This window comes from Siphateles boraxobius, unplaced genomic scaffold (genome assembly GCF_051911475.1).
Source record: "Siphateles boraxobius isolate OS27281-9 unplaced genomic scaffold, OSU_SipBor_1 77, whole genome shotgun sequence".
Classification (NCBI taxonomy): domain Eukaryota; kingdom Metazoa; phylum Chordata; class Actinopteri; order Cypriniformes; family Leuciscidae; genus Siphateles; species Siphateles boraxobius.
Genome location: NW_027509205.1, coordinates 10,738,731 through 10,762,844, shown reverse-complemented (window position 1 = coordinate 10,762,844; position 24,114 = coordinate 10,738,731). Strand labels below are relative to the sequence as shown.

General features: G+C 39.3%; 2 protein-coding genes across 2 annotated transcripts in view; one reads left to right on the top strand and one right to left on the bottom strand.

Moving 5' to 3' along the window:
- dip2ba (disco-interacting protein 2 homolog Ba) overlaps window positions 1-12,724 on the top strand; it is a 67,494-nt gene extending 54,770 nt beyond the window's left edge. The window contains exons 14-38 of the mRNA XM_077218229.1: window positions 79-143; window positions 257-350; window positions 478-597; window positions 686-800; window positions 887-1,026; window positions 1,399-1,535; window positions 1,643-1,723; window positions 2,246-2,373; window positions 2,460-2,574; window positions 2,801-3,002; window positions 4,189-4,301; window positions 5,268-5,348; window positions 5,440-5,563; window positions 6,218-6,339; window positions 6,596-6,707; window positions 6,794-6,903; window positions 7,016-7,146; window positions 7,314-7,482; window positions 8,459-8,629; window positions 8,712-8,773; window positions 8,856-8,913; window positions 9,559-9,633; window positions 9,802-9,976; window positions 10,694-10,817; window positions 10,952-12,724. Of these exons, the coding sequence (XP_077074344.1) occupies window positions 79-143; window positions 257-350; window positions 478-597; window positions 686-800; window positions 887-1,026; window positions 1,399-1,535; window positions 1,643-1,723; window positions 2,246-2,373; window positions 2,460-2,574; window positions 2,801-3,002; window positions 4,189-4,301; window positions 5,268-5,348; window positions 5,440-5,563; window positions 6,218-6,339; window positions 6,596-6,707; window positions 6,794-6,903; window positions 7,016-7,146; window positions 7,314-7,482; window positions 8,459-8,629; window positions 8,712-8,773; window positions 8,856-8,913; window positions 9,559-9,633; window positions 9,802-9,976; window positions 10,694-10,817; window positions 10,952-11,204 (3,077 nt within the window). The 3' untranslated portion in view covers window positions 11,205-12,724. The remainder of the gene's footprint in view (window positions 1-78; window positions 144-256; window positions 351-477; window positions 598-685; window positions 801-886; window positions 1,027-1,398; window positions 1,536-1,642; window positions 1,724-2,245; window positions 2,374-2,459; window positions 2,575-2,800; window positions 3,003-4,188; window positions 4,302-5,267; window positions 5,349-5,439; window positions 5,564-6,217; window positions 6,340-6,595; window positions 6,708-6,793; window positions 6,904-7,015; window positions 7,147-7,313; window positions 7,483-8,458; window positions 8,630-8,711; window positions 8,774-8,855; window positions 8,914-9,558; window positions 9,634-9,801; window positions 9,977-10,693; window positions 10,818-10,951) is intronic.
- LOC143725655 (chymotrypsin-like elastase family member 1) lies at window positions 12,667-23,874 on the bottom strand. Its single transcript, XM_077218231.1, has 5 exons — window positions 23,660-23,874; window positions 23,352-23,568; window positions 23,007-23,260; window positions 22,761-22,900; window positions 12,667-13,360 (listed from the first exon to the last, which is right to left on the bottom strand). The coding sequence occupies exons 1-5, from the start codon at window positions 23,751-23,753 to the stop codon at window positions 13,187-13,189; spliced, it is 879 nt and encodes a 292-aa protein (XP_077074346.1). The 5' UTR covers window positions 23,754-23,874; the 3' UTR covers window positions 12,667-13,186.
- Window positions 23,875-24,114: the final 240 nt, after the last annotated feature.

The window sequence follows — 24,114 nt, the reverse complement described above, 5'->3', positions numbered from 1 at the left end:
ATATAACACCCATAATATATAGTTCGCAATTAAGAAATATTCTGATATTATAAAAATGTTTTCTGTGCTCTTTCTTAGGGGAAACACTGGTTAATGTCCTGGATTTCAAGAAAGACTCAGGCCTTTGGCATGGAGTTCTAACGGTGAGTGTGATTCCTCTGAATATTTCTGTTCTGTGCATGCTTTTCAGTTTCACAGACTTGTTGCTACATGGTCGGCGTTTTTGTAACTTCCGCATGTTTGTGCTTTCTTATAGAGTGTCATGAACAGGATCCACACTATTAGTGTGCCATACTCTGTCATGAAGGCTTGTCCACTGTCCTGGGTGCAGAGAGTTCATGTTCACAAAGGTAAAGGCATCTTCAACATCTGTGGATGTAGTTATGTTATTGTGATCTGGATATCGGCCAATCATGTTGAATCAACAGTTCTGTGGTACAGTGTCTAAAGTTCTTTCATGTTTATGTTTACACACAGCTCGAATGGCCTTGGTGAAATGTAGAGATTTGCACTGGGCTATGATGGCTCACAGAGATCAGAAGGACACCACTCTGTCTTCCCTGCGCATGCTGATCGTAGCTGATGGAGCCAATCCCTGTAAGGAAACAAACTATGGGAAAGAGATTGCTGTATTTCTGTTTCAGTGGCTTTAAGCGCAAATAAATGATTCATATTTCTGTCTTAGGGTCTGTGTCTTCTTGTGATGCATTCCTGAACGTGTTTCAGTCTCATGGTCTGAAACCTGAGATGATCTGTCCATGTGCTTCCTCCCCTGAGGCCATGACCGTGGCCATCCGCAGGTACCTGCATGTATTAAGAGCTGTGCACATCATTTTTCTACACTTAATTGCCATAGATATGCTTTAAAGTCACTCTTTGTGTTTAGGCCTGGTGCTCTAGGCACTCCGCTCCCTGCCAGGGCCATCCTGTCAATGGCAGGACTCAGTCACGGGGTGATTCGGGTCAACACAGAGGATAAGAACTCTGCCCTTACCGTACAAGATGTAGGACATGTCATGCCTGGAGGTTAGAAACCATTTGAACATTTCACTGTTGATTATGTGAGTGTGGTGTGAACTGTCGAAACCATTTTCCACCTTGGAAACAACTACTGGATATTAGCAACAAACTTAGCATGTGTTAAAAAAAAGCACAAAATACAATGTTTATGGACCCGATCCAAACCATATCCACGCATTGTTTAAAATGTGTCAGTATCAATGCAATATAGTGAGAAAAATAATAAAAAATGTATATTACAATATTTTATTGTATAGGCACATAAGTGTCTTAAATGTCTCAAGTGTCTTATATGATTTTGATTTTATTTCAAGATTTTAGTACATTTAAAAAAAATCGTGTTTGAAATCATTTGTGTCTTGTCTTTCTGCACCACAGCTCTGATGTGTATTGTGAAGCCCGATGGGCCGCCCATGCTCTGTAAGACTGATGAGATCGGGGAGATAGTGTTGAACTCGCGTGCCGGAGGCACCATGTACTACGGCCTACCCGGGGTGACCAAGAACACTTTTGAAGTATGGAAGAAGTGCATGGAGAGAAATAATTCTGCTAGCAATATGCACAATATGCAGAAAACACACATTTACTCAAAACAATGTCTCACTGACCTTATTGACTGCAGGTGATTCCTGTAAACTCAGGTGGTACCCCTATAGGAGACGTTCCCTTCACGCGCACTGGACTGTTGGGCTTTGTGGGTCCGGTAAGTAATACTGTAGTAGTATAGTTTTACTATATATTTGTATTAAATTTTAACGCATTAAGGATTTTGAATTCATCGCATACTTTAACACGTTAACGTTGACAGCCCTATATTTTAGTTTTTTTTTTTGATAAATGCTTTTCTTTTGCATTGAAGGACTTTAGTAACATTATGCCTGAAAAGGGCTTGGATTTTTTTATCATATGTTAATTTAAAAAATCTTGTATAATATGACTTGCTGTTTTTGTTTGTTGACTTGGATGCTGACATGGCACTAAATAAAACAATCTAAATCTGAAGCTGCTGTTCTATTGAACTTTCTATATTAAAAAAAATCCTGAAATCATCAAAAATTAAATAAGAATTTAAAGAAATTTTAAAATCCTTTGAACAGTAGTGTACATATAGTATGAACAGTAGTGTACATATAGTATGAACAAAGCCTATTTGTATTTGCAGCTACTAAGATTTGTAGTACGGTATTTTGTCTTTTATTGAATGAACTCCTCTATGTGCCCTCAGGGAAGTTTGGTGTTTGTGGTGGGGAAGATTGAGGGTCTGCTTGCAGTCAGTGGTCGCAAACACAATGCAGATGACCTGGTGGCCACAGCACTGGCGGTAGAGCCCGTCAAAACCGTCTACAGAGGGAGGTACGAATGACGCAAAAGAAAAAACCCATTCAAATTACAGCTGGAAATGTAATGTGGTTTTGAAAGTGTGTGTCGTATATATGCAGGATTGCCGTGTTCTCCGTCTCCGTGTTCTATGATGAGCGAATAGTGATTGTGGCAGAGCAGAGGCCTGATGCCAATGAAGAGGACAGTTTCCAGTGGATGAGTAGAGTCCTACAGGTAATACACAAACAACCAAGTTGCTGTCCTAACTTAAAACTGATTTAGTTTAGTCTGAAGTAGGTCATTGGAATGAATGGACCTGAGCTGGCAGGCTTAGTGTAATGAGGCAGAACACAATGACAAATTGACAATATCCAATGTTGCCATTATAGGTTTTGACCCTCTATTTCTCAGTAATAGGTGTCATGAATTCCTGCTTTTGTCCCTGCATGCTTTCCCACAGGCAATAGACAGTATCCACCAGGTGGGATTGTATTGTTTGGCGCTGGTGCCTGGAAACACATTACCCAAAACTCCTCTGGGTGGTATACATGTGTCCGAGACCAAGCAGCACTTTCTGGAGGGTTCTCTGCACCCTTGCAATATTCTGATGTGCCCTCATACGTGTGTGACCAACCTCCCAAAACCCAGACAAAAGCAGCCAGGTACTGAAAAACCAAATCCTGAAAAATAGTCACCCTTGTCAGAAATGTGATCAGTTATCTGAATTTGATAAGGGGAATGAACTTTAAGCATCAAGTTAACTGCCATTAGTTCAAAGGAACATCCTTAGTTGTTTTATTAATATGTACTTTATCTTTACCTTTTATTTGTTTTAATTCATTTTTAAAATGAAACATTTTTTGTCTTTATATATATATATATATATATATATATGTGTGTGTATATATGTGTGTATATATATATATATATATATATGTATATGTGTGATGTGAATAAGTTAGGACACCCATGCTAAAGTTGCCTAAAAAGAGGAATAAAAAATCATCTTTTGGAAATTGATCTTAATACCTTAAATTGGAAAAATGAGGAAAAATCCAACCTTTAAGGACACCAATTTTCTTTGTGAATGAATAATGTATCATAAATAAATAAATGTTCTTCCTTAAAATACAGGGTGCATAAGTCAGGACACCCCTATGTTAAATTCCCATAGAGTCAGGCAGATTTTTTTTTTTTGAAGGCCAGTTATTTCATGGATCCAGGATACTATGCATCCTGATAAAGTTCCTTTGGCCTTGGGAATTAAAATAGACCCACATCATCACACATCCTTCACCATACCTAGAGATTGGCATGGGGCACTTTCCATAAGATCATCTTTCAATGCAAATCAAACCAGCTATTAGGCTAACTGAAATAAAACCATGCCAATCTCTAGGAATGGTTAAGGGAATGTGCAGATGTAGGGCTTTTTTAATTCCAAAGGCCAAGGGAACTTTATCAGGATGCATAGTATCCTGGATCCATGAAATAACTGGCCTTTAAAAAAAAAAATCTGCCTGACTCTATGGGAATTTAACATAGCGGTGTCCTGACTTATGCACCCTGTATTTTAAGGAAGAACATTTATTTATTTATGATACATTATTCATTCACAAAGAAAATTGGTGTCCTTAAAGGTTGGATTTTTCCTCATTTTTTTTTAATTAAGGCATTAAGATCAATTTCCAAAAGATGATTTTTTATTCCTCTTTTTAGGCAACTTTAGCATGGGTGTTTTTGAATGTTTTCATATTTCTCTCACCCGTTCTTATGCATCTGCAAAGGACTTTAAATTGCTATTATGTGTGAAATTTTCTATAAAAATAAACTTGTCTTGTCTTACAGTGGGAGTTGGTCCGGCCTCCATCATGGTGGGCAACCTGGTGGCAGGAAAGAGGATCGCACAGGCTAGTGGGAGAGATCTTGGGCTCATTGATGACCAAGAACAATCCAGAAAGGTTAGCCAAAGATTACAAGACTACTGTCTAGTAAACTCTATTGATATCCCTGCATGATGTCCCAGGACATGAAGATTTCAGTAAGGCCTCTTATCTTTTATAATAGTCTATAATAGAGTATTACAATCTTTAATTGTATTATAATACACAATATTATAATTATTTTGCAACATTAAGCCTCTAGTTTCTAGGTACTTGCAAACACCACAGGATTGCACCTTGATATCTGGTTTAAATGATATTATCATTAACTATAACTCAGCATAAATAGTTTGAGAATTGGAGATGAAGAGAGGTTTTTCTCGTCTCCTCTAAGCTTGTGCTCTGGTCTCTTTCTCTCTCGTGTGGGGGGGCTGTAGCTCTGTGTGTGGCCCACTAACATGGTAAGCCTGAATGCCAGCAACGCTCTGCTATTTGTGTGCGCTGAGCTTTAAATCCCCATTACTACCAACAACAACATCCACCTCAGGGCCTTAAAGGGACCAAAAAAATGTTTATAAAGTGTTTTGAAGAATTTAGATTTTACTAAATTGGACCCTTTTGTCAGAATGGACTAAATTGACTTAATATTGCAGAATTGTGACTTCATTCATTGTAATTGCTACTTTTGCATCTCCAAATGTGTTTTATGTCCTACAAATGTGGCTTTAATTCACATTACATAAATATTACATTTCAGAAACTGTAGGCACACACACTCTCTTTTACAGCATGGTGTGGTCATTATTGCCGCTGCCTGCATGAGTCCTGCAATGTGTGTATAAAGACAGACAAACTATGTGAACCATCACCTACCCCTGATATTATAAACCTTACACCTGTTTAATTTGCTGGCTTAATATTGCTGTTTGCTGAAATAGTGCTATGAGTTGATTTGTGTCTTCCTGTTATGTTAAAGACTTAGATTACTCTTGATCATGTTGTGGTTTGTATGGATAAGTTGACCTGTCCTCTTCTGTCCTGTAGCATCAGTTCCTGTCTGAAGCCCTGCAGTGGAGAGCACAGACTGATCCTGATCATGTTCTCTATATGCTGCTGAATGCAAAGGTGACACGCATATACAACCCCCATCAAACTGATTATGTAGTCAAACCATCATCTTGTTCTAACTTTTTTTTTTTTTTGCTCTGGCCTGCAGGGTGTAGCAGTGAGCACAGTGACATGTTCTCAACTGCACAAAAAAGCAGAGAAGATCACTGCAGCTTTGTTGGAAAGAGGAGGAATTAACACTGGAGACAACGTAGTACTGCTTTATCCTCCTGGTAATGACATCCATCCCAGCTTGCATAGAACATGTTAAAGTGTTCACATTAGGAAATATCTGTAAAATTTTGCAGGCAAAAAAAAAGTCTATTGTCTATTGGCTGTAATGTATTACATTGTAATGTGTTGCAATGTATAAAGCACTGCTCAAACTGAAGTGAGTTTCAAACCAAGCAGCTTTCTGTTGGTAAACACAGTGAATCCGCATGACCAACTTGAATGAAACTGGTAACTTCAGTCCCTGTTGGCCACATAGAAAATCTATTGTTTTTATCCAGCGGCCACTGAAGTTGACATGCATTTCCAAGCACCTTAAAAGGATAGTCCACCCAAAAATGAAGATTCTGTCATCATTAACTCATCCTCATGTCGTTCCAAACCTCTACGACTGCCTTTCCTCTGCTGAACACAAAAGATATTTTGAAGAATGTTAGTAACCAAACAGTTTAAATTTTCCATTGACTTCCATTGTATGGATGAAAAAAATACAATGGAAGTCAATGGGAACTGAAACTGTTTGGTTATCAACATTCTTCAAAATATCTTTTATGTTCATTATTGGGAGGGTGACTGTCCCTTTAAAGACCCAGAAATAACAGCATGAAATGCCACATGACATATTATCAAGAAAGATGTTTTCTTCTTTCCTGCAGGCATAGATCTTATAGCCTCCTTTTATGGATGTCTGTATGCCGGCTGTGTTCCGGTCACCGTCAGGCCTCCTCACCCACAGAATCTTGGTGCCACTCTCCCCACAGTCCGAATGATCATTGATGTGAGTCTGTTTATTTTGCACATGCCATCCATTTATGATTTTATAGAGCAGGGGGGTGAGGTCATGTAGTGCCACAGTCCTGTTTTGGGAGTCCTGTAGCTTTTCAAGTAACCCTTAAGACCTTGATTAGCTTGTTCAGGTGTGTTTGATTAGGGTTGGAGCGAAACTCTGCAGGACTTTGGCTTTCCTGGACTGACGTTGGCCAAATCTGTTATAGAGCATAGCATATAAATCTGTGAAATGTTGTCTGTATCAGGTGAGCAAAGCAGCATGCATCCTCACGACTCAGATCCTGATGAAGACTTTGCGGTCTAAAGAAGCGGCAGCCAGTGTGAATGTGAAGACGTGGCCGAATATCATAGACACGGGTACAGAATTTAAAAATATTCCAATGGCTTTTATGTTCATTGATGAAAGATCGGTATCCATGACTTGACTGCTCTTGTGTGTTCAGATGATCTTCCCAGAAAACGGCCTTCACACATTTATAAACCGCCCACTGCAGAAATGTTGGCCTACTTGGACTTCAGTGTGTCCACCACAGGCATGCTGACCGGAGTTAAGGCAAGACTTGTCTCTTTTCCTCTTTTTTTTTGGCCAGAACAAGTGTGTAGTATCTTTATCTTAATTTTTTGTGGTCAGGTCCTAAACCAGCTAGTTTATGTGTTTCTTTCAGATATCTCACTCAGCGGTCTATGCTTTATGTCGATCCATCAAACTGCAATGTGAGCTGTACTCCTCCAGACAAATTGCCATCTGTATGGACCCCTACTGTGGCCTGGGCTTCGTGCTGTGGTGTCTGTCAAGGTAGTACACACGTCTGGTCAAGTCAAAATCACAGTCTTAGACTAACGCAATAAATCACATCTACTCCATGTTAATCTGAGGTTAGGCGGTGTCTGCACCTGGTTAGGACACAATGCTATGCATGCAATTTATAGAATACCCATTGTAATTCGTATCTGTGTGTGTAGTGTTTATTCAGGTCACCAGTCAATCCTGATCCCTCCCTCGGAGCTGGAGACGTCTCTGCCCCTGTGGCTGAGCACGCTCAGTCAGTATAAGATCAGAGACACCTTCTGTTCATACTCAGTCATGGAGCTCTGCACCAAGGGCCTTGGCACACAGACTGAAGCTCTAAAGGTGAGTCAGCAGGATACAGATTCACTACCGTTCAAAAGTTTGGGGTCTGTACGTTTTTTTCCTTTAAAAAACAAAAAATCTCTAATGCTTACCAAGAATGTATTTTTGATCAAATAAATGCAGTATTGTTATTGCTGAGGCTGTATTTCATTTCAATTCAATTTCAATTTGTCCCCAAGGCCGCATAGAGTCATGTAAACATTATACATAAAAACCTTCTACATTGAATAAATGACACAATGTGCATGGAATACATATTAATGGATACCTAATATTAAAGTAATAATTAAAAACAAGGCATGGTAAACAAGGGGGCTAGATTTGATTGAGAATTTAAAAGCTTCACTTAAGTGCATTGTGCATGTGTGTGTTTCTCTCCCTCCGTTGTTTCCGCTGTCTCTCGCCCTCTGGGGATGTTGCGTTACTCAGGCGTAACAGTAAAAAATGCAATATAGTGAAACTGTATGTGTGACATGCTCATGTCATTCTGAACCTGTATGACTACAATGGAACACAAAAGGAGTATTTTTAAGAATATACTGGCCATTCTTTTCAGCTTCTGATAATAAGTTTGACAAGATCGACTTAGCTCACAAAACCAGCCTGAATGATTCACTTACAAAAAGGAATGATCCAGTTCTTGATTCAAACACAAATCATTCATATGGCTTTAGAAGAATTGACACAAGTTATATGTGCCACTTTTATAATACATTCATGGTGCTTTTGCATCATTTTTGAACCTTGAAAGCTCCAATATCCATTTACTGGAATAGAACAATCAGCAAATTTGAAAAAAAAGAAGAAAGAAAGAAATCATAGGGGTTCGGAATGACACGAGGGTGAGTAAATGATGACAGAATTACTATTTTGGGTTAATAATCCTGTAATACTGAGGACAACAGACAGAAAGGGATGGTAAAGGTAAATAAAGTGTGGATGTGTCTATAAAAGCTGATGAGAGATGTATGTGCAGGCTCGCGGCGTGAACCTATCGTGTGTAAGGAGCTGTGTCGTCATAGCCGAAGAGAGGCCTCGTTTGGTACTCACGCAGTCATTCTCCAAGCTCTTCAAAGACCTGGGCCTGTCTCCACGCGCAGTGAGCACTGCTTTCGGCGCCAGAGTCAACTTGGCAATCTGTCTACAGGTTGGGCCAATAAATATATTGCATCAACTGTGTCATGACACAAAAGCAAAGCCTTATTTTGATTTCTGTCTCCTTCCATCAGGGCACTGCTGGTCCAGACCCGACCACTGTTTACGTAGACATGAAGTCCCTCCGTCATGACAGGTGTGTGTGAGATGGCAGTGATGACATGAAGACAGTCTGTACATGCTTGCCATGTGACATTGTCCTTCTTTCTCTGTCATAGAGTAAGACTGGTGGAGAAAGGAGCTCCTCAGAGTCTGCCGCTGATGGAGTCTGGGACTGTAAGGCCATTCTAGATCTAGTTCTGTCCTAATTTATCTTCAGTTCTGGGTAGATTACTTACTAATTAAAGTCCGTTACTGATTACAAATGACATGATTAAAATTGTGGTTAGTATTTTAATGTTATTTTACACATTTTAAGTAATGTATTCTATTTTTTGATTACTTTTAACTCGTTTATCGCATAGATTGGATTGTATCATATTCATATCAGAAAATTTATTCTATACATATAAAAAATAGAAAATATAATATGTAAAATTATAAAGAATATATGAAAATATATTCCAGCTTTATCAACAACAGGAAGGATCCCATACTGCAGGGTGTTCATGAGTTGATGGAAAGTAAATAACATATAAATTAAAGTATTTATATATATATATATAACATTTAAAAAAAAAATTGTTTCACTGACATCAGAGAATCAATAATTTACTGCCAATTGTGTGATCGTGTAATCAATAAAAGTAACTAGTCTGAATACGAGTATTTTAAAATGTAATATAATCTAATTACAAGTACTTCCTTTTTGAAAAATGATTACATAATCGGTTACTACCCACCGCTTATTTTTAGTTTATCTTACATGGTTATTATAAGACATATCAGTCATCCCGTATTGTTTTCTTTGCCTTACCTCAGATGCTTCCTGGAGTGAGAGTAATCATTGTGAACCCAGAGACAAGAGGACCATTAGGAGACTGTCATCTAGGCGAGGTGACTAAACTCATTTAATTGGAGTAAATGCACAAATACAACTTGTTTCAGAGATTTACATTTCTCTATGTAGGAAATTTCCCATATTCTTATTCTTATTAAATTCTCCATATTCTTATGCTCGGAGTGACAGCTGTCATCTTCATCACTTTCTTGCCCTTTTTCTAGATCTGGGTGAGCAGTCCTCACAATGCCAGTGGCTACTATACCATCTATGGTGAGGAGAGCCTACAGGCTGACCATTTCAACACACGGCTGAGCTTTGGAGAGACCGAAACACTTTGGGCCAGAACCGGATATCTGGGATTTGTCAGGAGGACAGAGCTACTGGATGCCAGTGGAGGTCCGTAACTAGCAATTTAAAAGTTTGGTGTCAGAAATTTGAAAGAAATGAATACTTTTACTCAGCAAGGATGCATTACATTCAAAAGTCTCAAAATTGACAGTAAAAACATTTACATTGTCACAAAAGATTTCTATTTCAAATAAATGCTGTTCTTTTTCATCAAAGAATCCGCAAAAAGTTTTCAACATTGATAATAAGACATTTTTCTTGAGCTGCAAATCAGCATATTAGAATGAATTCTGAAGGACCATGTGACACTGAAGACTGGAGTAATGATGCTGAAAATTCAGCTTCTTATCACTGAAATGAAATGTAAAAAATATATTAAAATAGAACAGTTATTTTAAATTGTAATATTTTACAATATTACTGTACTGTATTTTTGAACAAATAAATGCAGCCTTGGTATGCATAAGAGACTTTTTAAAAAAGAAATTCTTACTGACACTAAACTTTGTTGAACAGTAGTTTACAAGTTTCTCGCACATACTGAAATATAAGAAATTCCATTAAAAAAACAACAACATAAAAACAGTTTTAGCAGGAAGTTTTTCACTTATAATTATTCTAGTAAGCTAAATTCATAACCAAATGTCACAAAAAAAACTTTTTTAAATTGCAAGGCATAAAAATACACATGCATTCTCAGAAATGGTACGATATAGTGCTAGTCCACTGTCTCACACCTTTTTCTTGTGGTTTATCATCCACCAGATCGCCACGATGCTCTGTTTGTGGTAGGTTCACTTGATGAAACACTTGAGTTGCGAGGTTTGCGCTATCATCCCATTGACATTGAGACCTCTGTGTCTCGGGCGCACCGCAGCATCGCTGAGAGGTGAGAACCTCAGGATCATTTACGCTTCCTGTCTGCTTGTATCAGTCTCTAATTACTGCACTAAATGAGTTATATTGTAGTTACTATGAATGATAGTTCCTGTCTCTGATTGGATCATATGCTTTGTCGTACAGTGCCGTCTTTACGTGGACCAATCTTCTGGTGGTCGTGGTGGAGCTCAGTGGGTCCGAGCAGGAAGCTCTTGACCTGGTTCCCCTAGTCACTAATGTTGTGCTGAAAGAGCACCACCTCATCGTTGGTGTAGTGGTCATCGTGGATCCCGGCGTCATCCCTATCAACTCGCGGGGCGAGAAGCAACGCATGCACCTGCGCGACTCCTTCCTGGCCGACCAGCTGGATCCCATCTATGTGGCGTACAACATGTGAGCCTAAAGTGCTTAAAGCTCAACGTGTGGCACCCAAAGATCCACTCACAACACAGCTGTTCCTCTATGCCATTAGCACGCAACTGGACATTGAGGAAGAAGCTGGCTAGGCCTCTTTCTGCCTCTGCGCTGAGCCTTGTACATATTTTTATGTTCTCTTTAATGTGATTGTGGCCTGTTCGACCAATGGCGGTCACCTGGCTTAAGCCATCCAACCCTCCCTGGACATCCGGGAGGGTGGTGCTCTTCTTTTAGAACATATTTCTGCCCTTTAAAACAGGTGAAACCACATTTTCACAAGTTGCATTGACTTTGATGTCTAACTTTTGGTGCCACTTCCGATATGCCTCTTTCCATAGAGCAGCGCTTGTGCTCTTGCAGTGAGACCTGAGGGACTAACATGAAGCTTTTCTGCGCACTTTATCTCCTCTCCTGAGCTGGTGTTCAGAGGAGAGTCCTTCAGTTTTCATTCTGGAAGTGCTAACTTAGTTTTATGGATCAACAGTATCACCAGCAAAAAAACATATCTTCTTTTATTCGAAACTGCTAGTCATTTTAATGGTTTTAAAATAAATGCACCACATTTTATTGTTGGATAAAGTTTTTTATTTGACTGACATTGCCAACTATAATGCACATCAGTAGTGAACTGTGGTGAGGAGGAATTTGTGGAATTGTCCTTACTGATAGCACAGCAATTTTAACAGAATACATTTGTAACTTGACATCTATATGCATTAAATGTGTTGAAGGTGACAGAAACGTTTCAAGATGAAGACAGTTCCTTGCCTAAATGTATGTTTCTGTCTTCATTTTGATCGTTGTGTTTAAAGGGACTGGAAAGATGAATGGATGAAAGGTGTTTGTGTGTGGTCTATATATTGTAGTGTCTCACTGGTGTTACTGTATAAACAAATGGACCCTATTATACGGTCCTACAAAAACTTGACTGATATTTCATACTTGATGGCAATTTTCAGCATAACTTGCTCAAGAAATTGATGCAAAAACAATACAACCGTCACAAAATAGATAATTCTCATGTTTAATATCAGTTTTGTCATTCTGTTTCTCGTAAGCCCTGTTCACACGGACACTGAGGTCGCCGAGTGCTGGACCATGATGTTGCTGCAAATCTCTGTCAGTGTGAACAACCCTTCAATGTTGAATGTGTGTGAGAGAGAGTGTGGTAGAAAGTAAAAGTGTTTTAACCAAGGCTTTCCAGCATATGGGGAAAAAAGAATGTGAGCGAAGAGAGATCTTTTCTATCCTAATAAAATTACAGTAAAATTTATTAGCACCTAACAAGTCTATTTCAAAAAGGCCTTAGATATCAAAATATCATTTCTTCCTGCAGATTGTTTACATGTGAAATTCTGTGCAGCTCTTTTCTTTAACAATGCACACATTCTCATAACATTTTCTTTTTGTATTTTTAATTCTCATTTCTTAATTGTCAAAATATTGTGTGTTGGTGCAAAATTTATAAAGTTTTATGTTAATTAAATTTATTGTCATCAATTAATATTTTACTGTCTTTACTACAGTAATTTCAGGTGAGCATTGTGCAAATAAGGAACTGTTGAATGAGCCTCACACCACTTCTACACTGGACGAGACAGTGAGAGATCCATTACTGTTTATCAGGAATCAAATAAAACTTACTGCAAGTTACAGGCTAAATTCAGATTTGTCCACCAGAGGTCACAAATATCCTCCGATTCTTAATCCTCACTGTAGTTTTAATGTCAATACAATCATGACATGTACACAAATTTAAGTAATCTTATATACAAAATTTAAGTAATCTTATATACAAAATAATATATATAATATGCACACAGGATAAATATATTTCCGAGTATATAAGAGAAAATTACCATATAATGTATGAAACTCAGAACTTTAAACTATATTACATAAATACACTACTAATTTAACATGACTATGCACACAGAATAGTGTGAGAAATCCAGCTTCATTTCAGCGGAAGCTTATATTCATTTCACGCTCAACCCAATAATAGAGTGTGTAGACTTTCAGATAAATATTTGGTCGGTGAGGTTCTCCACAGGAAGTAGCCTTCACTCGAATTCCAATCAAATGGTAGTGCTGCTCCATTTTGATATAGCAGTTCAGCGGTCCACCAAGATTTGTCTGCATGTTTTAATGTAAACATAAAAGGTCACATAATAAGTACCTTAACTCACTCTAAAATTCAGGGTTCCTACACATTTTTCATTTCAAAATTCCATACTTTTCCAGACTCAATTTCCAAACCTCTGTAGATTTTTCACATCATATTTAACATGGTTCATACAACATTATTAGGCCCCAAGCCCTTGTCAAGTCACATTCATTTATAAAGCGCATTTTAACAGTATGGATTGTTTCAAAGCAGCTTTACAGTGATAATAGAAATTACCGTAACAGATTGTTTAGGCTTCACCACAGCTGTAGGATAACGTTATTGTCTAGCTAAAGTTTAAGTTAGTTTTGATTAATTCGCTTGCGTTGCGAAGATCATTAGTTATTAACTTAGATACCGTTCTAACAGAAAAATCCTTGACGCACTCCCTGAAATAGTTTCGAAGGTGCAAACGATTATCCGTTATCTCTGCGCAAACCCGCGAAAACGCAGACGGCGCGCACATACCCAGTAGGTATGCGCGTTTGAATATATGTGCGCAGGCATGTAGTCCTTCACAAATAAACACTCAACAAACTACTTGTCTGGCTTAAAAATGTATAATGCATAATTACTACAGCCCCTAGGGGGTGCCCCTCTTAAGTGCAGTTGAAAACGTGGTCCATATCATACATACGTTCATGTACGTGTAGGACGCTCAGTACACATATCAATCTCATCAAGCCGAACAATTTTTACACGCACAGTCTAAAGCAAACCCAAAAGGAAGTCAGCTATTCAGAGTTTTGTGAAAAACACATCCGCTGAACTTTTCAATACTCCTCTTAAGTGATTCATCTGATCGCCACCGAAATCGATCAACGCTCAACATGATGTAAAGACATTAGCCCCTTTCACACAGCAATCCCGATAAATTACCGTAAAATTACCAGAATGATCTTACCGGTAAATACACAAATATGCTGTTGTTCACACAAGCAACAGCATTCTGGCTTTTTACCGGTAAGAGACTATTCACACATCAGCACCCGGTAATACAATCAAATTACGGTAGATTATTTGATGTCAGTCATTGGAAATTACCTTTAACTGCACAGTTGTCTTCATCCGCCCACATGAGAAGAAGCGCCTCAGTTTCACTATCTGTTCAAATTGACCAACATTTTTTGACGTCTGAGTGAAAGGCATATGGGATGATCAAACAGAACGAGATTTTGCTCTTTAAAAAACACGAGACGTGCATAACAGTATCCAACTGCAGAGCCGCAGCACTGATGAATAGAAAAGAAGCCGGACAACATTCTAATTCCGAGCTCCAAACAACAGGAAGTCAGCTATTTAATGTGGATTTTTTGACAAATCAAGCTATGAATTTTTAATTATTCACACCAAACTTTCTCAACATGATGCCAATGCAATGAAGATGCTAAATTGCGAACAGGTTTTGTATATCTCAATGTTGCCTGCATGGCGAGGGATTAAAATGACAAAAAGGGAAACGGGAAAAGCCTTATATTTTCTAAGGAATAAATTATACACCCTTTATTTCTAAATAAAAAAAAAAAAAAATTTTTTTTTATATATATATATATTTATTGATTTTTTCAGACATTCTAAAATATTACCTTCAGTTACAGTTTTTATTTTTTCAGACATTCTAAAATATTACCTTCAGTTACAGTTTTTTTTTTGCACTTAATGTTGTTAAATCTTCTGGCTCAACCAACTGGTAAACAGTCTCTAAATGAGCATTTGACCTAACTCAGGGCATATAACCATTTGTAGGCCACTGACAACATATTGTTATAAAATTAGTCAAATACATAGGTTATTAAAATATAAAAGACCTTAAGATGAATAATTTTGAATTGTGGACAAAATTTTGAGCTGTAAATGACAACTTAAAGATGAACTGAACTGAAATTTGAAAAAAATGTGATATAACAGATGTATTTTATTTATTCTCATTTGTACAATTATTAAAATGGCAGAATTTGTTAAAAGGGATAAAATGGTATGTTGAAAATGTTGTTGTTGTTACACGGGCGCCGCCATGTTGGATTTCAACATTCGGCTACGTCACTGGCATGGTAGGGTACTCCGTTGCCAACCCACACTAGTAGAGCTAGCTTCTCTCTACCCCCTGCCTTGTCAACTAAATTATTCTAGTCTTGATTTCTAGTGTTTAATCCTAGGTACGAGAGACAGGTGTGTTGAAAACCTCAATGAGTACATGAAGCGTCTGACATCAAATGTTTTATTTAGCTACAAGTCCAACGCATACTAAAATCCTTGATATTCGGCTGAGGGGAAAAGACGTAGCCTAATGTTAGTTCACTGCACAGGATGGGAACGGAATCTTATTCATCCTTCCCAAATGCCCCCTCGCCCAAAGAGTGAACTGCCGGTACGCTGTTAACCTTAACAGTCTGAGAAAAGGATATAACAAGTTAGCATAGCCTAGCACAGCCCAGGCACCAATTCGTAAAATACACTGTTACATACCAGCTACTTATGGGGCGCTCCAGAGTCTCAGCTCAGACATCCCTTAGAGATAGCATAGCCACCTTCAACATGTTTCTCTCACCGCACAGCATCCGAAATGAACGGTGCATGGTGATGCATTTTCGCCGATCAATAAATGTTCCAGGTTGACCTCTCTTCAACAGATCGACGCCGGTGCAGTGTCCATGCTCCGGCAGCGCCCGCGCCCACCAGTCACTTCCCCCCAAACGATCCTGTACTGTATGCGGAGCCTGAAACTGATCGTGTGGTGGTATTCAGATACTACTGGCCTGTCCCTCACATGCTCAAATGCGTAACCCATGCCATTAAAATTACTAATTTTCGTGTGTGTGCATATAGGACCTGCAGCTGTTGCCTATATACCTTCGCGGGTCCTACCATACCAGTGACGTCATCGAAATTGCCAGCGTAACAACCACAATTTTTGTGCTGCTTAAAAAAAGCTATATTGATGTTTTTATTTAAAAATTTTAATGTAATTTACTTTTAATTGTCATAAACAACATGTTATCAATGTTGATTTTTTTCAGGTCAGTTCATCTTTAAGTGCTCATTATGCTTCTGCGTCAACTCCACGGTGTAGCTACGCCGTCACTCCTACGGCGTCGTGGCCGTTTTATGGTTCTGCGTCAGGTTGCGTTGCATCGTGGTGCATCTGACCAATCACAGCCCTTGGGTTCTGCGCCGCCTCGACGCGTACTTAAAATTTTTTGGAGGTGCACGTCGAGCTACGGCGGAGGGGTCGGAGAGGGGTTTGCGGCGACGCAGAGGGGTCTGCGGGGGTACGCCGTCGATTCGACGCAGAAGCATAAAACAGACTTTAGCCTTCCATATGGTGATGTGAATGGTACATGATGTGTCCCAGAGTCACCCTCCTCCGTCCCCCACTAAACTCAGCCCAGCTATCTTACCTGTACATCAGGGTTTCTTTCTTTCTATTGTGCTTGAGGTCCTTCCTGCTGCTGAGGTTGCTCCTTCCTCGTAGTTCAGTGGCATAAACCCTTGATGTGACCAAACCACAATCTCACCGCAACCCGACCATACGCGCCAACCTGTTTGACTAAGTCTGTCGAAGCCCCACAGTCGTCAGGTTCAGTGGCAACGATTCCGTATGGCATACTACCTAACAACCCGACCTTACGCGCCAACCCTTTGACTAAGGCTGTCGAAGCCTCACTGTCGTCGTTAAAGCAGGTTCGGTGGCAACGGTTCCGTATGGCATACTACCTACTGCAACACACAACCACCGACCATACGTGTCAACCCGTTTGACTAAGGCTGTCGAAGCCCCACTGACGTTGTTAATGCAGTGGCAACGGTTCCGTATGGCATACTACCTACCGCAAAACAACAATATCTGTCCAATACAAATCCTCATTCACGCAAAATACAGTACACGGGACTCTAATAACTATGCAAACTATACAAATAATCCAACAGACTCTTCAAGTTTTTCAAAACTGTAGTGTGGCGGCCTGTACGGCCAGAATCCTTCCGTCTCAACCACAGCCAGTTGCTGCTCCTCTCTGCTGCTTCAGATAAGTTCTTCACTGTGCGACGCAACTCTTGGCCATTGAATCCGACGTCTCTGAGAAACCGAGTTGTAGAGTGTGCCACAAATCCTCGACAACCCATTTCCACTGGATAAACCCGGACTCTCCATCCTCGCTGTTCTGCTTCAGTTGCTAGATGAGCATACCGCAATTTCTTCCTCTCATATGCCTCATCTACAGCATCCTCCCATGGCACTGTTAACTCTATCAGGCGAACAAGGCGTGCTGATCCAGACCACAAGACAATATCTGGTCGAAGGTTAGTGGTGACAATCTCAGGTAGAAAAATAAGCTGTTGATCAACATCTGCCAGCATTTTCCAGCCTCTAGCAGCTTTCAGTTGTCCTGGGCGAGAATTGTCTTAACACCTTTTCTTTATGGTTGCTCGCATGGGTGGAGGAATATTGTCTTCTGTGTGTAATGTTTTGCTAGAACAGGCAGCAACTTATTGGTCATTTTACGCTTGTCTTCCAATGCTAAACCCAAACATCGCAGTACTTGGTCATGGCGCCAAGTAAACCGACCCTGGCTAAGAGCCACCTTACATCCTGTCAAAATGTGCCTTAATGTGGCAGGGGATGAACACAAAGGACATGAGGGATCCTCTCCTACCCAGAGGTTTAGGTTCTGGGGTGATGGGAGAACATCACATGTTGACCTGATAAGGAAACTGATCCTACTCTGTTCCATTGACCAAAGGTCTTGCCAGTCCATCTTGCGTTGTTCCACACTCTCACATCTCATTCACTCTCCCTGCTTGGCCTGGGAAATGACCTTTATACACCTCATCCTCTCCTCCTGCTTTCGCACCTCGTTGACTACCAGCTTCCTCCTTTGAGCTGGGGCTGCCTTGTGCCATTTAGGAGGAGCTAAACTGAGCCCAAAACCCCCTCTTCCATGCTGGAGTTGAGTTTGTGGCAAAACCTTTTACAGTTCTTGCATTATATATTGTTCGGTCTTTTACTGCATATGAATTCATACTCAGAAAGTAGAACTGAAGTGACATTCATTACAAGGTGATAATTAGTTAAAACATTTCATGCACCTGCATTGTTTTTGTATGACTTTCAGTTGAATAAAACATATGCATTTAATATATTTAGTCATTGAAGTTATCTTAAAAGTAGTGTTAAAATATTGTCTAGTCTCATTCTCATGAACCCAATATAGTGTATTGTCTTGTTTCATGAGCTAAGTGTTTCATCACACCCCTTATATTTGGTAAAGTACAGTCTTCTGTAAATATTTTTTTATTGGTTTTCTCAAAGTGATAACACGCGCTTATATGAGAGGGGGGGGGGGTGCACCTGAGACCCGTGTCTCTCCGTAGGCAAGGGCATGATGAGCTAGTGCCTGCTTACTTCACGCAGTCCCACAACATCCAATAGGAAAATTCAACTGCAGTAGCCACTGTTCACCCTGAAGAGGGCAGCACTCAGACGTTTTTACACCATGTATTGTAGAATTAAAACCTTTCCCAAATGTCAAAAAATTTACTCAAATAAATGAACAGCATTAATAAAGCTTAAGTAAAGCTTACAGATCATTAACTAAAAAAATTTAAGGTTTAGTTACCCTTTAAGAGCTCATGCTCCGGTGTCTTCAGATAGAAGATATAAGAGGTATAGTTTAGAATAATTACGGTTATAACGGTTGTCATTTTACTTTAATCTACTATTAGTACAAACCAGAGAACCCGGCCTAACTTTACTGATGAGTTTTATGACGTGTATTGTACTTCACGTTCACACAAAAAATAAAGGGTCTGTTTCACTCCAGAAAAACACTGTAGGAGCTGAATAAAACACAGTACAAGAAGTACTGTGAAAGAAAGTGGATAAGATTATCCTTATCCATAAACTCTCTCTCTCCCTTGCATTATCATCAACATACATAGCGAACTACAGAGAAACTCTTGTTACAACTAACAGTAAAAAAATATATAAAGACTTTATGCCTTATGCCATGGTGCTTAATAAACTGGTAAACTTTATATCTGTAAAATAACTCAGATGATTTGTAATAAAGTGCAAACTCTCCCTTTCATTACTGCTGTGACCAGTATCGATCCGGAGACTGTAAGCTGGATCATGAACAGTTGGTACTGATCCATCCATAACAACTATTTAATAAAACCTGTGTTTTGTATTGGCCCTCGTTCACAAAGCAGTCTAGTGTAAAATGATTTGCACAGACATAAATGAATTTAGGTATATGGTGGCGCATACCCCCAAAATAAAACTAATCCACTGCATCTTCAGCGGCTCTGATGTTCATGGAGACTGTATGTTCACTCTAACATCCAACGACAAAACACTTGAGTTGCTTACTAGACATTCTTGTTGCTACAGCTGTCTGGCCTGTGAACAACTCACTGAGGGCGGGGTCTATGCTAATACAGCAGAGTCCATCAGCAGTCGTGGCTGGGGCCTATACAAAGTGACGTCACATTTTATACAGAATCTACAAACGGCTTGTTCTGAGACACTGCTTTTGATTTATGGGGATTAAAAAAAGGAGTGGTTGGATTTTTATCATTATTGGGTGGTTGTGTACACACACTGCCAACACACATTTGTTCAAACACCATGTAAAAGTGAATTTTGCATAATAGGTCCCCTTTAACACTATATACGACGAAATGAATCTGCAGCTGTCAGGTGGTACAGGTCAAGTTGCTTATGTATTCTTGAGTATTATTGTAATGTTATGTGCTTTCAGACATGAGGTAGTTTACCACTGTCTCTCGTGACGCTTTTGTTTGATATGATCTTTTTGCCATATTGCCCACCCCTACTTATTATAACATTATTTTAATGAAGTTCAAAAGAGACTTGCTAATGGTAAAGACAAACAGTTTTGCATAATGAAAATCTGCATCTTGAATTCATTAAGTCGTGTTAAACAATCACTAAATTATCACTAAACCTTTGCCAAGAAAACTATGATAAATGTATTTTTAGAAGTTCTTAATTTTTTATTTTAGAAAACTGAATAGGGGTAATAGTCTAGAATTTGGAAACACATTTTTTCCATACTGTTTTCTTTTTTCGATACTTATCCAGACCTGTGTAGGAACCCCGAAAATTACAACAACCTAAAATCATAATTTTTCATGTTACAAGTGATTTTAGGCATAATATGTATAATGTACAGTATGAAAAAAATTATATTTCGATTTGCTATTTGATTTAGATTCTGAAATTTGATTTCATGAAGGCAAAGGTAATATACTCTACTGTTCAAATGTTTTGGGTCTGTAAGATTTTTTAATGTTCTTGACAGAAGTCTTTTATGCTCACCATGGCCAAAAATATTATAATAGCCATTTTCTATTTTAATATATTTTAAAATTATATTTATTTCTGTGATGGTAAAGCTGAATTGTCAGCATCATTACTCCAGTCTTCAATGTCACATGATCCTTCAGAAATCATTTTAATATGCTGCTCAAGAAACATTTATTATTATTATCACTGTTGCAAATCGTTGTAATGCTTAAAGGAGAACTCCGGGCAAATTTTAAGTTAATCTTGATCGTTAAACCTTTGTGAGTACTGACTATAGAAAAAAAAACGAACCGGATTGGTGCTTGCTACTCGGACCTGCGACCGCGAATGCCCAGAGCTCCCACCCAGCTAAAACGGCAGCTATGGGGGCATGGACATAAAGAGCGTTTTTGAGCCTCTTAACAGACACAAAATTTAATTAAAATGTCTGTCCAACATGAACAGGGACCCTACATGTGAACAAGATACGTTTAGAAACTTAGCCATTGTTTCAACTCACCTAAATAGTCTTTTAGACGGCTAGCTGTAGTCTCGCGCTGCAGTCCCGTGCTGTAGCCGGAAAAGGTAAACAACGTCCTGGTGGGAAGAGCGTTGATCATGTGCGACGAGTTAAGATCAGAGTTGCTTACAAGTGAAGAAGAAATGGTTCGTGTTTGTGCCTTTCCGAATTGTGGCAACAGAATGCGAAAATATAAGAGCTTAAATTTTCATCGTCTTCCTTTTCATGACCTCGAGATTCTGCAGTTGTGGCTAGTTGTACTTCAACTTGTGCAAACTCCTGTAGAAGTACTACGCGCTAAAGATTACCGCATTTGCAGCGAACACTTTGACAAGGATGACTACACACACTCAACACAGCGGGGCCGTTTGAAGAAAAATGCCATTCCATGTACGATGACGGGTGCAACCACTGTGGAGGTAATGTAAACTTTGTTTATCCTTCCATTTGGGCACACACGGCATGAGGAGAGATGTGCATGAATGTTTTTGTAGTCTTATTTACAAAGCATTAATTATTTCAATAGCTTCTTCGGCTTGAATTGTAATTGTATTGTTGTATTCGCTGCAAATGCGGTAATCTTTAGCGCGTAGTACTTCTACGGGAGTTTGCACAAGTTGAAGTACAACTAGCCACAACTGCAGAATCTCGAGGTCATGAAAAGGAAGACAATGAAAATTTAAGCTCTTATATTTTCGAATTCTGTTGCCACAATTCGAAAAGGCACAAACACGAACCATTTCTTCTTCACTTGTAAGCAACTCTGATCATAACTCGTCGCACATGATCAACGCTCCTCCCACCAGGACGTTGTTTACCTTTTCCGGCTACAGCATGGGACTGCAGCGCGAGACTACAGCTAGCCGTCTAAAAGACTATTTAGGTGAGTTGAAACAATGGCTAAGTTTCTAAACGTATCTTGTTCACATGTAGGGTCCCTGTTCATGTTGGACAGACATTTTAATTGCATTTTGTATCTGTTAAGAGGCTCAAAAACGCTCTTTATGTCCATGCCCCCATAGCTGCCGTTTTGGCTGGGTGGGAGCTCTGGGCATTCGCAGGTCCGAGTAGCAAGCACCAATCCGGTTCGTTTTTTCTTCTATAGTCAGTACTCACAAAGCTCTAACGATCAAGATTAACTTAAAAATTGCCCGGAGTTCTCCTTTAAGAGTTTTTGTAGTAACTGTGATCAATTTGCACAGTATTCTTTGACGAATAGAACAGCATTTATTTGAAATGGTAAAGGTATTTATAATGTTACAAGTTCTGATCAACTTTTGATCAATTTAATGAGTTCTTGCTGAATTTAAAAAAATCTTACTGACACCCAATATTTAAATATTTAAACAGTAGTGTGAATGTAGAAATATAGTATATCAGCATGCACAATTAAATAAATTTAAAAAAAATCCCTCTACAGCCTATAAACAATGTTTTACAGATAAATTGCAACTTCAAGGAGAAGTTGCTAAATGAATTTAACTATTCACATGTTACACGGTTAAAGTAGGCCTACTAAAAAAGGAGTACTAAAACTCACCTCACATCCGTCAACACCTCCACCAAATTCGCCAACACAAAGCATGTCCGCTGACACAGTATAGTTCCAGTACGCTGGCTTATTGCACAATGACCGTGACATTATAAACACATTTGCTTCTTGCAGTACACCAACATCACCTGATAAATATAATATATGCGTGTCAAATTCACATAAAAAGAGAACAACTAAAAGTTCAACATCTACAGTCAGCCACTATTGTAAACATCTGCAGTGTCAACTCACCACCAGGTTGAGCGTTGTATCCTGTGATGTGACAGGAATCAAAGTTATGATCAGCAGCAGCGCCATCAGGCACACAGATGGGATAGACAAACTCATTAAACACAAAAGGGGTCTCCATTTCAAAAAGAGCAATACTGTATCGCAAAGTGACAGGATTGAATAGCTTGTGTTTGATAATTCTGGCGACTTGTGACTCCTGTGTGAACTCATCATCAACATCCAATCTACTGCTTCCTGCTCGGATCAAAAGTTTGCTATAGGAGAAAGTGCAACAACATTATGTGCGTGAGTAAGTAGCCTAGAGCGTATGTGTCTTGCTGTTTAGGATTAAAGTGGACATATTACCTTTGATGCTGCACATCTGCACATGAAGCTGCTGTCATTATCCAGTAATCGTGGATGATAGCTCCACCACAGACCTGACTGAACGGGGCAGATGAATTGGGCTGGTACAGCACAGACACCTGCCATGGCCAAACATTCACGCTGACGTTCTCTCCTCCGATCATCCGGGGTCTTCGATGTTTGCCTACTCTCTCAGGCCTCTCGCCGCACTTTCGATCTAAGATATTGGTTTAAAAAAACAAACATGTAACGTTAGTAAGATAAGTAGTGTACTGAGCTAATTGTTTATAAAGTTTATATTAACTCACATGGAGCGGGCGGATTAGAGATTCCGGCAAAATAAAATATTACCCCCCACCCAATAGCACCCATAAAAAGTAGAAATTTCATGCCACTGCTCATCACGGCGTGGGATTTAGTTAGTTGAGCGACAGATTTGCTTAACAAAGATTTTTGCTATCTGGGGCTTGCTTGACGGGCTGTTAAACGTTCAACACGACAAATACGTCTGTTTGTGTTTGGATAACGGTCAAATATATTTGAATTCTATGACGTAAGTGACTGTTTTGTGAAGCATTGTGGGCCGTTCACATATCGCGTCTTTTGCGCGCTCAAGTTCGTTATTTCCCTTCCCCATGGTTATTATTTCCATAGATATCTATGATTATTTCAGGGTTCTCAAGTTTTATCAAAAGCTTGGAGTGAGATCACATGCAGTAGTAGGGGAGGAACCGTAGTGGAGCCCCGCCCCCGCCCAATTTTA